At 56.7% G+C, this 13,625-nt stretch overlaps 1 protein-coding gene across 4 annotated transcripts; it reads right to left on the bottom strand.

Annotated features, from left to right (window-relative positions):
* Window positions 1–2,856: 2,856 nt before the first annotated feature.
* On the bottom strand, window positions 2,857–12,314 carry TMEM230 (transmembrane protein 230). 4 transcript variants are annotated; one of them, XM_054396665.1, is made up of 5 exons: window positions 12,288–12,314; window positions 7,941–8,068; window positions 6,812–6,934; window positions 3,872–4,044; window positions 2,857–3,519 (listed from the first exon to the last, which is right to left on the bottom strand). In XM_054396665.1, the coding sequence occupies exons 2-4, from the start codon at window positions 8,037–8,039 to the stop codon at window positions 3,904–3,906; spliced, it is 363 nt and encodes a 120-aa protein (XP_054252640.1). In that variant the 5' UTR covers window positions 8,040–8,068; window positions 12,288–12,314; the 3' UTR covers window positions 2,857–3,519; window positions 3,872–3,903. The 4 variants fall into 4 exon arrangements, with proteins under 4 accessions (XP_054252640.1, XP_054252641.1, XP_054252637.1 ...); XM_054396666.1 differs by lacking the exon at window positions 12,288–12,314 and adding an exon at window positions 9,269–9,346 and having other exon boundaries at window positions 7,941–8,287; XM_054396662.1 differs by lacking the exon at window positions 12,288–12,314 and having other exon boundaries at window positions 7,941–8,437.
* Window positions 12,315–13,625: the final 1,311 nt, after the last annotated feature.

Below are 13,625 nucleotides of genomic sequence, written 5' to 3'. Positions count from 1 at the left end.
AGGGACTGCTCAGAAGGGGCTGTGGGGATAGGCGGAGGAGCAATGGTTTGAAACTGGAGCAGGGCAGAGTTAGGTTGGACATCAGGAGGGAGTTGTGCACAGGGAGGGTGGTGAGACACTGGGACAGGCTGCCCAGGGCTGGGGTTGAGGCTCCATCCCTGCAGACATTCAAGATCAGCCTTGTTGTGTCTCTGGGCAGCCTGATCCAGTTGGAAATGTCCCTGCTGAGGGCAGGGGGTTGGACAAGATGCCCTTGGAGGGTCCCTTCCAACCTGCTGCACTCTGTGAATCTGTAACAGGTACCTACCCAGCACAAACCACTGTCTGCCTGAGCCTGGAGAAGCAAAGAGGCAATGAACTCACTTGGAAACAACCATTTCTAATCCACAATGGAGCAGGTTTTTCCCCAGAAGTGTTGTGTTTTCCTTGCCCCTTGACTCCACTTCAGAACAAAGCCAATTCTCCTAGGAGGGGGGAATCTGTCACAGCCCTGCTGAACTGTCTGGGCTATTTTTAGTTAAATCCAACATTCCTAAAAACCTCCAGCTGCTGGTGTGAGGAGGAAGGAAAAAGGAAACCCTGTGGGTGTGCACAGGGAGTGGAGCACACAGCCTGGCAGCTGCCCTAAGCACCATGCCCTGGCTGGGCTAGATGCAGGGCTCCAGGAAAAGGCAAAGAGCATTTCACCAGGCAGAGAAGGCAGCAAATGAAGGCAGCAGTGCTGACTTCCCTGAGCTGGCAGAGGCAAACCAAAGTTCTCTGCTGGCAGCTGGGAAGCCAGAGGAAGATCAGAGAGATGGAGCCTGGAGAAAAGAAGCCTCCAGGGAAACCTTAAAGCAGCCTTCCAGTACCTGAAGAGGGCCTACAAGAAAGCTGGGAAAGGACTTTTGACAAGGGTTTGGAGTGGTAGGGTGAGGGAGAATGGATTGAAGCTTGAGATTTAGACTGGAGATGAGGAAGAAATTCTCCACTGTGAGGGTGAGGATGCACTGGAACAGGCTGCCCAGGGAGGTTGTGGGAGCCCAGAAGTGTCTGTAATTTTTCCAGGTTAAGTGTAAGCCAATCCCTGTGGAAAGGTTTCCCTGTGGCCATCCCTGACACAGCCCTGTGAGCTCTGGGGCAGGGACTGTCACTTGTGCAACTCTGCTGCCTGAGTTCTCTGCTTCTCTCAAGCCAAGAGCAATCACTTTCTTACCCTTGCTCCATGGTCTTCTCCTGCCTCATTTATTTACCCTCCCCAGGCAGCTCAGGCTTCCCAGCTTTCTGCATCTCACCAGCCCCACTTGAAAGCATCTTCTGCCTCCCTCTTCTCCATCTAAACTTCCCTCCCCTGTCCCCCAAACCAAACAAATCCCTGTTCTTATCCCCTGATAGAGGCTGATTCATGGTTTTGCGTCAGCAGCCTTGCCCCTGGCCAGACCCAGCTCTAATTGAGAGATTCCAGCTGCTGCCAAGTGCAGAACCTGAAAACATCTGGGGAGCAGAGCTGCTGTGGGGCCAGCAGGGACATGAGGGCTGGGGTGACACAGCAGAGCAGGAGACAATCTGCATCATGGTCACCTTCATGGGTGGGAAGGGAGATCCTGAATTCAATCAGCTCCTGCTCAGAGTGCAGCACCAGGGCACTCACAAACCAATTAAGTCAAATGAGGGAAGAGAAGGAGGTTAAAAAAAGATCTTGGCTCAGGCTCTGGACTAGAGCGAGAACAGTGGAGGAAAAAAGGCAATTTTAGAGGAGTATTGGCAGAGCAAGGCCTGCATCCAGCACTGTGCTCACCTCAGCAGCTCCATGGACCTGCTCTGCACTCTCAGCAATGCCTGCATCTGAAAACCCTGCAACAGCTGCAGGGCTGCATCCAGAGCAGGGAGAGCAGCAGCACAGGAAGGGGATTCTGCCCTCTGCTCTACTCTGCTCAGACCCCACCTGCAGCACTGCCTCCAGCTCTGGGGCCCCAGCACAAGAAGGCTCTGGAGCTGCTGGAGAGGGTCCAAAAGATGGCCATGAAGGTGATCAGAGGCTGCAGAGCCTTCCCTGTGGGGCCAGGCTGAGAGAGTTGGAGCTGTTCAGCCTGGAGGCTCCAGGGAGACCTTACTGCAGCCTTGCAGGACCTGAAGGGGCTCCAGGAGAGCTGGGGAGGGACTTTGAACAAAGGCTGGGAGTGTCAGGATGAGGGACAGTGGCTTTGAGCTGGGAGAGGGGAGGTTGAGACTGGATGAAGAAATTGTTGAGAGTGAGGGTGGGGAGAGACTGGCACAGGTTGCCCAGGGAGGCTGTGGCTGCCTCCTGCCTGGAGGGGTTCAAGGCCAGGCTGGATGAGGCCTTGAGCAAGCTGGGCTGGTGGGAGGTGTCCCTGCCCATGGCAGGGGCTTGGAACTGGATGAGCTTTGAGGTCCCTTCCAACCCAACCCATTCCATGAGTCTGAAGTGACAGTACCACAGCACCAGCCTGAGAGCCACAATCAGACAGACACTGCTCCTGTCACCATCACACAACAGAAGGACATTTGGAGCCTGAACCAAAGCCATCAGCAGGCTGAGGTCTCTCTACATTAATAAGGACCTTGTCTGAGGTTCCAAAAGCAAATCCTGACCTACTTCAGGAGCACCCAGGGCACAGGGAAGGGTCATCCCAGCTCCCCAGTCCTGCCCCAAAGCTAGCCAGGGGTCCTGCAGTGCAGATGGAGCTGTGCAAAGCTGCTGGCTCAGCAAAGCCTGATGCTGATTGGGGTCTACATCGTGGCTGGCAGCAGCAGGTTGAGCCAAAGCCTTCATCTGTGTGCCCTGAGGAGTTTCCAGTGCACACCAAGATCTGGAAGTGTGTGTAAGACAAAGCTCAGATCTGTACACAGAATAGAGTGAAGTTTATTTGTATGGAATACAGCTGCTTGCATCACTGCTTAGCACATCCTTGTTCCCCAGGACACTGAGTTCAATTCCTACTTCAGGAGAGGGTCAGATTTTACTTCACAAGAGACACAGACACCAATCTCTCTTTCCTGGCTGAAGTTAGCTAAACAACAACAACAACAACAGGATTTGTTGAGTACAAACCACAGAGAGCTCCTCTTTGCTGGGCTGGGGAGTTCTGCACAGGCAGGGACAAAAGGATTCCACACACACACAGCTGGAATTCAAGAGCCTCCACACTGGCCAAAGCCAAGAGATTTGCTGTTTGGACACTCAAGTCCTGGTCCAGATTCCAATTCTTCTCCCTGTATCCACTTGGTTCCTTTACATCAAGAAGCAAGATCCAGCACCAGCCCTGTTAGAGCATCAGGAGATGTTGCCCAGAGCCTGTGGGGTGGGAGGAGGCTCCAAGGGGCTGTTTGCTGGGGGGATGTCCTGCTCAGCCTGGCCTGAGGAGCTGTGCAAACGCACGAGATGGACATCTTAAGCAAGTGCAGTTTTCCCCTTCCTCTTGTAGGCATCTGACTTGTGTTGGTCCAGAGAAGCAGAGGACAAGGAGCTCAGAAGCATTTGTGACATGGAGCAGGAGGAGGACTGAACCGTGGTGGTGTCTGCAAAGGTGAAGCCAACAGTGACAACAACCTCACCGAGACTGAACATCAGCTCCACAAACAGGGAGGGGAAAGGTCTCTGTGCTGCTTTGCTTCAGCTTTTGTGGGGATAACTGCTTACAACTGTCTTGCCCAAGAGGAACTTCATACAAGCATTATGGAACCAGGAGAGGAAAACCACAACCAACCCCCAACTCCTTCCCCCTCAGCGCTGCCCTTCGCTCACTTCCAGGTCCAAGCCCCCAAGCGCAAAACCTGCAGCACCTCAAACCTGGCATCCTGTGACTGAGAAACTTCACCTACAATGGTACAGGTCCCCTCTGGCCTAGGCAGGGTGACTAAGAGCTCTTACCACCCAGCTAATCACAGCACTAATGCCAGGGTTCAGTCATCAAAGTCGGGGATGTCGTCGTAGGAGTAGCCGCGGTAGCCCTTGGAGGCGTAGTAGGCGATGCGCAGGTGGTAGAAGCCTGGCAGGAACACCAGGATGCCAATGATGAGCACGGGGATGGCACGGTCTGAGCCCTGTGGGGAAGAGGCAGGAGGCTGCAGTGAGAGACGTGGCTCTGGGGAGCTCTTTCCTTGAAGTCCTGCCTCAGCTCTTCAGCATTGGTTGGAACAGGTTGCCCAGGGAGGTGATTGAGGCTCCGTCATTGGAGGGAGTCGAGGTGAGGCTCAAGAGGGCTCTGGGCAACCTGATCTGGTGGAGGTGTCCCTGCTGACTGCAGGGGGGGTGGACTGGGTGAGCTTTGGAGGTCCCTTCCAACCCAAACCATTCATGATTCTATGGTGAGACACTGGGAACTGGGGAAAAGGATCTGGGGGTGCTGGCTGACAGCAGCTGAACCTGAGTTCTGGGCTCCCCAGGTCCAGAGAGACAGAGAGCTGCTGGAGAGAGTCCAAGGGAGAGCCAGGAGGATGATTTGGGGACTTGAGCATCTCCCCTATGGAGAGAGACTGAGAGCCCTGGGGGTGTTTAGAATGGGGAAGAGAAGACTGAGAGGGATCTGATCAATGTCTATCAATAGCTGAGGGGTGGGTGTCAAGGGGAGGGGGACAAGCTCTATTGGGTGGTGCACAGCAATGGATACAAACTTGAACAGAGAAGGTTTCACCTCAACATGAGGAGAAATTTCTTTACAGTGAGGGTGCTGAGCCCTGGAGCAGGCTGCCCAGAGAGGTTGTGGAGTCTCCTTCTCTGGAAACTTTCAAGACCCACCTGGATGTGTTCCTGTGCAGACTCCCCTGGGTGATCCTGCTCTAGCAGGGGGGTTGGACTGGATGATCTCTGGAGGTCCCTTCCAACCTCTGATGTTCTGTGATGCTGTGATGAGCCAGCAGTGTGCCCAGGAAGGCCAATAGCAGCCTGGCCTGGCTCAAGAACACTGTGAGCAGCAGGAGCAGGGCAGTGATGGTGCCCCTGGACTCAGCCCTGGTGAGGCCACAGCTTGAGTGCTGGGTTCAATTCTGGGCACCACAGGATAGGAAAGACATGGAGGGGCTGAAGGGTGTCCAGAGAAGGGCAACGAGGCTGGGGAGGGGTTTGGAGGGTGTCAAACAAGGAGCAGCTGAGGGAGTTGAGGCTGTTTAGGTTAGAGGAGGCTGAGGGGAGACCTCCCTGCTCTCTACAGCTACCTGAAAGGAGGTTGGAGTGAGGTGAGGCCAGTGATAGGACAAGAGGAAATGAACTGAGCTGTGCCAGGGGAGGTTTAGGTTGGGCATGAGGAAAAAATTCTTTACTGAGAGAGTGGTGAGGAGTTGGAACAGGCTGCACAGGGACGTGGTGGAGTCCCCATCCCTGGAGGGACTGGGAAGCTGTAGTTGTGGTGCTTCAGGATATGATTTAGTGGTCATGGGATGTGGGTTACAGTTGGACTCAAGGATCTTGAAAGCTGCTTTCCAACCTTCAGCATTCTGTGACTCTGTGAACAGGCTGCCCAGGGAGGCTGTGGCTGCCTCCTCCCTGGAGGTGTTCAAGGCCAGGCTGGATGAGGCCTTGAGCAGCCTGGGCTGGTGGGAGGTGTCCCTGCCCATGGCAGGGGGCTGGAACTGGATGATGTTTAATGTCCTTTCCACCCCAACCCATTCTGTGAATCCATGAATCCCTAAGAGCCAGCTGACAAAACACAGGAATTCATCTGGGATCAGATATGTCTCCAGGCTGAGCTTTAAGTCCTCTCCCCAGCACCTCCTCCTGGCTGCAGGAAACCCTCAAGAGAACTTCTCCTTTAGACAGGAGGGGGGTGGCTGCTCCTCACACACAGCACAGAACAAATCTGGCAGCCCCAGGCTGGGCACTGCCTGCTTGGCTGGGGGAGGTCCTCTGCCTGTGCCCAGGCTGCTGCCCACAGAGCCAACCTGCTGCTGTTTCTACCATGGTAAGCAGCAGCTGCCAACCAGGAACCATATGGCACAAGGGGAAAGGGGAAGTGTGCCGTGGAGGAGCACCAAGTCAGCCACAAACATCAGATCTGCTGCCAGTGGAGCAGAAACAGAGAGATGAGGAAAGTGCTGCTGTGTCCTGGGTGGCACTCTGGTATCTCCTGCACAAGCACCAGGTGACACCTGGAGAGGAGAAGGCTCCAGGGGCACCTCAGAGCTGCCTGCCAGCACCTGAAGGGATCCTGCAGGAAGGCTGCAGAGAGACTTCTCATGAGGGTGTCCAGAGCCAGGCCAAGGGGGAATGGTTTGAAGCTGAGGAGGCAGAGCAGGGTTAGAGTGGAGCTGAGGAAGAAGTTGTTGAGTGTGAGGGTGGTGAGAGTCTGGCACAGGCTGCCCAGGGAGGCTGTGGCTGCCTCCTGCCTGGGGGTGTTGAAGGCCAGGCTGGATGAGACCTTGAGCAGCTGAGTCTGGCTGAGAGGTGTCCCTGGGCATGGTGGGGAGGTTGCAGTAGATGAGCTCTGAGGTCTCTTCCAGCCTGAGCCATACTCTGCTCACCACCAGAGGAGTGATGATCCCAGCATGAACTTTCTCCAGGATAGCAAGTTGACCTCTGCAGGGACATTGCCTCAAATGAAACCATACCCCAGGGAGGACACAGACACTCAGCCCTGCCTGGCAGGTCACCAGGCCAGCCATGAACCTGCCCCAGACTCTCTAATTGCAGACATTAGAGAGCTCTCTGCTGGCAGAGGAAGAGCTGCCAGCAAGCAGCAGTGAGCAGGAGGGGGTCACTGCTTTCCCACAGGCCTTTGGCTCTCAGTTTCTCCCCTGAAGCTGGCAGCTGTCAGCAGGCTTTGAGGAATGGGTGAGTAATGCAAAGCTCTTAGCAGAGTGGAGTCAGAGCACTTACACCTTTGCTGATGTATCCTGCCAGGAGCAGGGCACCGATGATGATGAGGAAGGTGCCAATCATGAAGAGCACAACAGCCAGGGCAATGGCCTTGTAGGGGATCTTTGGAGGGCTCTTCTTGAACTGCATGGGAAAAAAAAAACCCAAATATTAAACAGCTAACCTCAGGGCAGTTCCCCTCCCACCACAGCAGAGGCACAATCCCACAGCTAGCAGAGAGGACGAGGGGCAAAGTCAGGCAGCCCTGCAGGGCCCTTCTGAAGGGAAGGCTCCAGGAGACCTCAGAGCAGCCTTCCAGTACCTGAAGGGGCTCCAGGAGAGCTGGGGAGGGACTTCTGACACAGGCTGAGAGTGTCAGGACAAGGGGCAATGGCTTTGAGCTGGGAGAGGGAAGATTGAAACTGGAGATGAGGAAGAAATTGTTGAGAGTGAGGGTGGGGAGAGACTGGCACAGGTTGCCCAGGGAGGCTGTGGATGTCCCTTCCCTGTTCAAGGCCAGGCAGGATGAGGCCTTGAGCAAGCTGGGCTGGTGGGAGGTGTCCCTGCCCATGGCAGGAGGTTGGAACTGGATGATTTTTAAGGTCCCTTCCAACCCAAACCATTCTGTGAGGGATTCTGCCCATGGAGGCCTCACTGCCTGAGCCAAGGCTCACACCCCAGCACTTGCAGGTCTGCTCTGAGTTCTACCTCCCTCCAAAGAAATGCACCTGACCACTTGAAACCTGCTTCCAGTTCAGCTCTCTGGGGCTTTCTGGAGGAGAGAGGCTGCAGTGGTGGCTGGCAGCTAGGTCTGCACCTCTGAGCTGGGGCTGCACTGCTGAAGAGGAGCAACAAAGCAGGGAAGCTGTCACAGCCTTTCCTGGCAGTGCCCACTCAGAGCAGCAGCACAAAGGTGTCCTTCCCCACGATTTCTACTGTTAGGAACAAGTTCTGCACCAAGAGGCTGCTGGAACACTGCAACAGGTTGTCCAGGGAGGTGCTTGAGGCTCCATCCCTGGAGATATTCAAGGTGAGGCTGGACAAGGCTCTGGGCAACCTGCTCTGGCTGGGGATGTCCCTGCTGAGTGCAGGGGGTTGGGCTGGATGAGCTTTGGAGGTCCCTTCCAACCCAGACCATGCTGTGCTTTACCTGCAGGTCAATGTAGCCATCATCAGTGCTGGAGAGCTTGGAATACTTGACTTTGCTGCTGGGAATCCCAGCAGAGAGATTGGTACGAGACGGCATCATTCCAGGGAAGCCTGGGCAGCAGCTAGGGCCTGAGACAGAGCAGCAGAAACCCCACAGCAAACTGGATGAGAGACATGGAGCAGGCTGGAAAGAAACCAAAGCTTTCCCCCCCCTGCCTGTACACCTTTGCTTCTTCATCAGTGAGATCTTCCCACCCAGAGCTTTGTGTTTCAGCCTAAACCACTGCAGGGCTGAGGGCTTTGAGCCAAGAAACAACTCAAGTGTGGACATGGCTGCTCCAGGGTCTGCTGGAAACACAAGAGACACAGATTGCAGCAGGTTGGAAGGGACCCTCCAAGGGCATCCCTGCACTCAGCAGGGACATCTCCAGCTGGATCAGGCTGCCCAGGGACACATTCAGGCTGATCTTCAATGTCAGCAGGGATGGAGCCTCAACCACAGCCCTGAGCAGCCTGTCCCAGGGTCTCACCACCCCTCCAGTATTTCACCAGCCTGGGCTGGTGGGAGGTGTCCCTGCCCATGGCAGGGGGTGGAATGAGATGAGCTTTAAGGTCCTCTCCAACCTAAACCATTCTGTGAATCTATCAACGGTTTAGGTTGGAAGGGACCCTAAAGCTCATCCAGTTCCAACCCCCTGCCATGGGCAGGGACACCTCCCACCAGCCCAGGCTGCTCCAGGCCTCCTCTAAGCTGGATTTCAACACTGCCAGGCTTGGAGCCTCCACAGCTCCTCTAGGAGATGCCTGAGCTGCAGCTATGCCTGAAGAAGGCCTCTGACAAAGAAGGCCAGAGCAGGAGGGCACAAGGAGGCTGTTCAGCCTGCAGGGAGTTTTGCAAGGGATCCAGCTGACAAAAATCCCTCCCGGGGCAGTGGGCTGGGCTGGAGCCCTCGGGGCCAGCCTGCTCCAGCCATGACTCAGCAGGGGCTGGAGGGATGAGGGATGAGGTAACCCAAGGAGCAGCACATGGGGCACTGCTGTCTGGCTGTGAGGGAGGCAGCTCCAGGCCACAGCTTTATTTAGTTACAGCAGAACCTTGCCCTGCAGCTGCCCCCATGCCAGGAAGCCCAGCCCAGAGGTCTGGCTGCCAGCAGTGACAGTCCTGGGCACAGGGACAGAGCCCAGAGCTCGGAGCCCAGAACCTCAGAGCTCAGCTCTTTAGGGAAGTGGAGTGGTTGAGTCTTCAGAGGAGGAGGCTGAGGGGAGACCTCATCACCTTCTATGAGGCCCTGATAGGAGGCTGGGGCCAGGTGGGGTTTGGTCTCTTACAAGGGACAGGACAAGAGGGAATAGCCTCGAGTTGCAGCAGGAGAGGTTCAGGCTGGACATCAGGAACAATTTCTTCCCAGAAATGGTTCTCAGGCACTGTCCCAGGCTGCCCAGGGAGGTGATGGAGTCACCATGCCTGGAGGGCTTTAAAAGCTGCATGGATGTGGTGCTGAGGGCCATAGCTCAGCAGCAGTGGTGGATCATGAGCTCTGGGGGAGTGGTTGGACTGGATGAGCTCCAAGGTCCCCTCCAACCTCAACAGTTCCCTAATTCCATGATTCTCAGGAACTGAAGGCTGGGTGCAGCCTGCCAGCTGGACCTGCCTGACTGCAGAGCCACCTCACAGGGTCTGACAACTCCTCCCAGCAGGACCCACACACTGGGGACTGCTCACCCACAGTCTTCAACCAGCCCAGGGCTATGAGCCCCAGAGGTGAGGCAGAAAACAGGCAGCCCACACCTTCCACCTGCTCCCACACCTCCCAGCTGCTCCCACACCTTCCACCTGCTCCCACACCTCCCAGCTGCTCCCACACCTTCTACCTGCTCCCACACCTCCCAGTTGCTCCCACACCTTCCACCTGCTCCCACACCTCCCACCTGCTTCCACACCTCCCACCTGCTCCCACACCTCCCACCTGCTCCCACACCTTCCACCTGCTCCCACACCTCCCAGCTGCTCCCACACCTTCTACCTGCTCCCACACCTCCCACCTGCTCCCACACCTTCCACCTGCTCCCACACCTTCCACCTGCTCCCACACCTCCCACCTGCTCCCACACCTTCCACCTGCTCCCACACCTTCCATCTGCTCCCACACCTCCCAGCTGCTCCCACACCTCCCAGCTGCAACAGCTTTGTTATTTTCTGAGAAAGGATGGGATAAGAAAAACCAAAATGCCTATTCCTGGAGCACTGTGGCCACCTCTGAAGCCCCCAGCACAAGAAGGACTTGGAACTGCTGGAGCATGTCCAGAGGAGGCCACACAGATGAGCACAGGGCTCTGCTCTGGGGACAGGCTGAGAGAGTTGGGGCTATTCAGCCTGGAGAAGAAAAGGCTCCAGGGAGACCTCAGAGCAGCCTTCCAGTACCTGGAAGGGCTCCAGGAGAGCTGGGGAGGGACTTTGGACAAGGGCTGGGAGTGCCAGGATGAGGAGTGATGGTGTCAAACTGGAAGAAGCTGGATAGAGATTGGACATTGGGAAGAAATTCTTCCCCAGGTGGTGAGGCTCTGGAACAGGTTGCCCAGAGAAGCTGTGGAGGCTCCAAGCCTGGCAGTGTTGAAGGCCAGGCTGGATGAGGCCTTGAACAAGCTGTGGTGGTGGGAGGTGTCCCTGCCCATGGCAGGGGGTTGGAACTGGATGAGCTTTAAGGTCCCTTCCATCCCAACCCATTCTATGACTCCATCCCAGCTGTCCCAACAGGAAGGGATGAAGATGCCCTTTCCATAACACCATCTGGCAGCTCCTCAGCACTCAGTCTCCACCAGAACTGAACTCCTTTGTTGTCTCTTGCCAGTGGCTGGCACATTCTCCTGCCACCAGAGCTCTTCCTCCCACAGTAAATTTAACTTCTTTAATAAAAGCTCCAAACTCCCTCTGATTTTAACCCTCTTAGCTGAGCCTTGACCTTGAACATTCTGCTTCTGGAGCAAAACCCAAGCACAGACAAAACACAAAACATCTGTGGCTGGAAATTCCACCTAGCTACAGGGGGTCACACTGCCCCCTGGCTCTGCTCTGCTCAGACCTCACCTCCAATCCTGCCTCCAGCTCTGCTGTTCCCAGCAGGAGAAGGACACAGAGCTGTGGAGTGAGGCCAGAGGAGGCCACAAAGATGCTCCAAGGGCTGGAGCAGCTCTGCTGTGAGCACAGGCTGAGGGAGCTGGGGGTGTGCAGCCTGGAGAGGAGAAGGCTCCAGGGGGACCTCAGAGCTGCCTGCCAGGACCTGAAGGGACCCTGCAGGAAGGCTGCAGAGAGACTTCTGCTGAGGGTGTCCAGAGCCAGGCCAAGGGGGAATGGTTTGAAGCTGAGGCAGAGCAGGGTTAGAGTGGAGCTGAGGAAGAAGTTGTTGAGTGTGAGGGTGGTGAGAGTCTGGCACAGGCTGCCCAGGGAGGCTGTGGCTGCCTCCTGCCTGGGGGTGTTCAAGGCCAGGCTGGATGAGGCCTTGAGCAGCTGAGTCTGGCTGAGAGGTGTCCTTGCCCATGGCAGGGGGTTGGAGGAGATGGTCTCTGAGGTCCCTTCCAGCCTGAGCCATTCTGTGATCCTCAAACACTCTTCTCAGCTCAAAATTCTCCAACAGCCCTCCCAAAGCCTCCAACACACCCAGGGGGTGGATGTGTAGGAGGGGAAGAAGCCAAAAGCAGATCTGAGAGGTGCCTGGTTTATGACTGCCTCATTCCACTCTCACCTACCCCAGGCTCACACCGACTGTCCCAGGCTGTTCCTGCTGCCTTCCCAGGAATCACTTCCAATTCCCACTCCAATTTCTCTGCCCTTCCCATGAGCAAACAGAGAGCAGCTGGGAAGGACAAAGCTAAACTAAACCACTCAGAGCTCGGCTTTAGGGCTTGGTGCCCACCAGGCTTCACTCTCTGTGCTCTGCAGCAGCACAGGAGCTCAGTGCTGAGCCCCAAGAGGCAAACACAAGGAGAACCTCTCTGATAGTTTCGATTTTGCCAAAGGGAGGCTCTCGGGTGAGGCTTTAAGCACAGCCAGGACCTGCCCTGCCCGGGGCAGGGGCACCGCGGGAGCGCCCAGCAAATGCCAGCCTGGCTCTCACCCCCAACCCCTGCTCATCCCCTAAATCTCAGGTTGCCTTTCCCACCCTCCCAGCCAGAGCCAAGGCCGGAGGGGAGCTCAAACCTCCCTCACCAACCGCTCCCGGCCGAAACGGTTCCTCTGCCGCTGAGCAGGAGGCTCCCAAGGCGCCTGGGAAGCCTCCCCCCGCAACCTGCTGGCTGCAGACCCCCCCTGACACAGCTGCCAAACAGCCACAACCCCCCCCAGAAGGGTTACCTCCTGCTAGGTGCTGCAGGCCGGAGCCATCCCTCGGCCGCCGCTTCGCTGCCGCGCCGCGGCCGCAGGAAGTGGATGGCTCCCAGCGGTTCCCTTCCAGGTTAGGGCAGCGGCGCTGGCTCGGCGCCGGCGCTGCTCGGCTGGGCTCGGCCCTGCGGGGCTCCTGCCAGCCCCCAGACTGGCAGCTGGAGTTGGTGTCCTTGGGCAGGCTGGCACAGACCGTGTCCTGCTCAGCCAGACCCACCGGAGGGGATCTGGCGCTTGGTGGAGCAGCACATCGCTGCCCGGCGCACCTCACCTCCAGCTCTGCCCTCGGTCTGAGGAGGACATTGAGACACTTGAACGTGTCCGGAGAAGGGCAGCGAGGCTGGGGAGGGGTCTGGGGCACAAGGCTGGGGAGGGGTCTGGGGCACAAGGCTGGGGAAGGGTCTCGAGCACAAGGCTGGAGAGGGGTCTGGAGCACAAGGCTGGGGAGGATCTGGAGGACAAGGCTGGGGAGGGGTCTGGGGCACAAGGCTGGGGAAGGGTCTGGAGCACAAGCTGGGGAGGGGTCTGGGGCCTGTTTGGTTTTTTTTTGGCTTTGTTTTGGTTCTGATTGGCTCCACTTCTCTGAAACCCCTCCAGGAATAGGGAATCCACCACTGGCCTGGGCAGCCTAGGCCAGGCTGTGACGACCCTTTGGGCAAGGAAATTGTTCCTCATGTCTCCCAGCACTTGTTCCTTGGGAGAAGAACCCAACCCCCACCTGGCTCCAACCTCCTTTCAGGGAGTTGCAGAGAGACAGAAGGTCTCCCCTTAGCCTCCTTTTCTCCAGGCTGAAGACCCCCAGCTCCCTCAGCTGCTCCCCAGCCCTGTTCTCCAGACCCTTCCCCAGCTCTGTTGCCCTTCTCTGGAGACAAGCCCAAAGGAGGAGCTGAAAACCAAGCAGGGATCCATTTGCACGGCAGCAGAGTCCAGACGATCTCTACTGCATCAGCACTGCTGGCAACGAAGGAAACAGGGCAGGGGCACGCAGGAAGCCTCTGCAGAGCTCTGAGCAGGGACCAGTGTCTGTCCCGTGGCAGCCAGCTCACTGTGACACAGCAGAATTGGTTTCCTAACCAGCACTGCCACCTTCTGAACTTCTTCTGCTACACCACTTGGGCTCCCCAGGTGTTTCCAGGCAGTGTGTGCTCCCCTGGGCAGTTCACAGCCGGCTAAAATAAATCAACAAGCCCACAGTGCTTTGAGGGCCTGCAAGTTCTGCTTCCCTGAGCCCTCAGCGACCAAGCTGAGCTCGTTGAGGTTTCTTCAGATTCGTGGAATGGTTTGGGCTGGAAGGGACCTTTAAAGCTCATC

This window comes from Indicator indicator, chromosome 38, assembly GCF_027791375.1.
Source record: "Indicator indicator isolate 239-I01 chromosome 38, UM_Iind_1.1, whole genome shotgun sequence".
NCBI lineage: Eukaryota > Metazoa > Chordata > Aves > Piciformes > Indicatoridae > Indicator > Indicator indicator.
The sequence above is the reverse complement of the archived record's forward strand: the minus strand, read 5'-3'. Positions and strand labels throughout refer to the sequence as shown.

Coding starts and splice junctions, on each gene's coding strand:
- TMEM230 (XM_054396666.1), bottom strand. CDS start 8,270: ATGTCCACACTTGAGTTGTTTCTTGGCTCAAAGCCCTCAGCCCTGCAG. Junction 6,935..7,940: donor ATGGCTACATTGACCTGCAG/GTAAAGCACAGC, acceptor TTTCCCATGCAG/TTCAAGAAGAGCCCTCCAAA. Junction 4,045..6,811: donor CAGGATACATCAGCAAAGGT/GTAAGTGCTCTG, acceptor TCTTCCCCACAG/GGCTCAGACCGTGCCATCCC.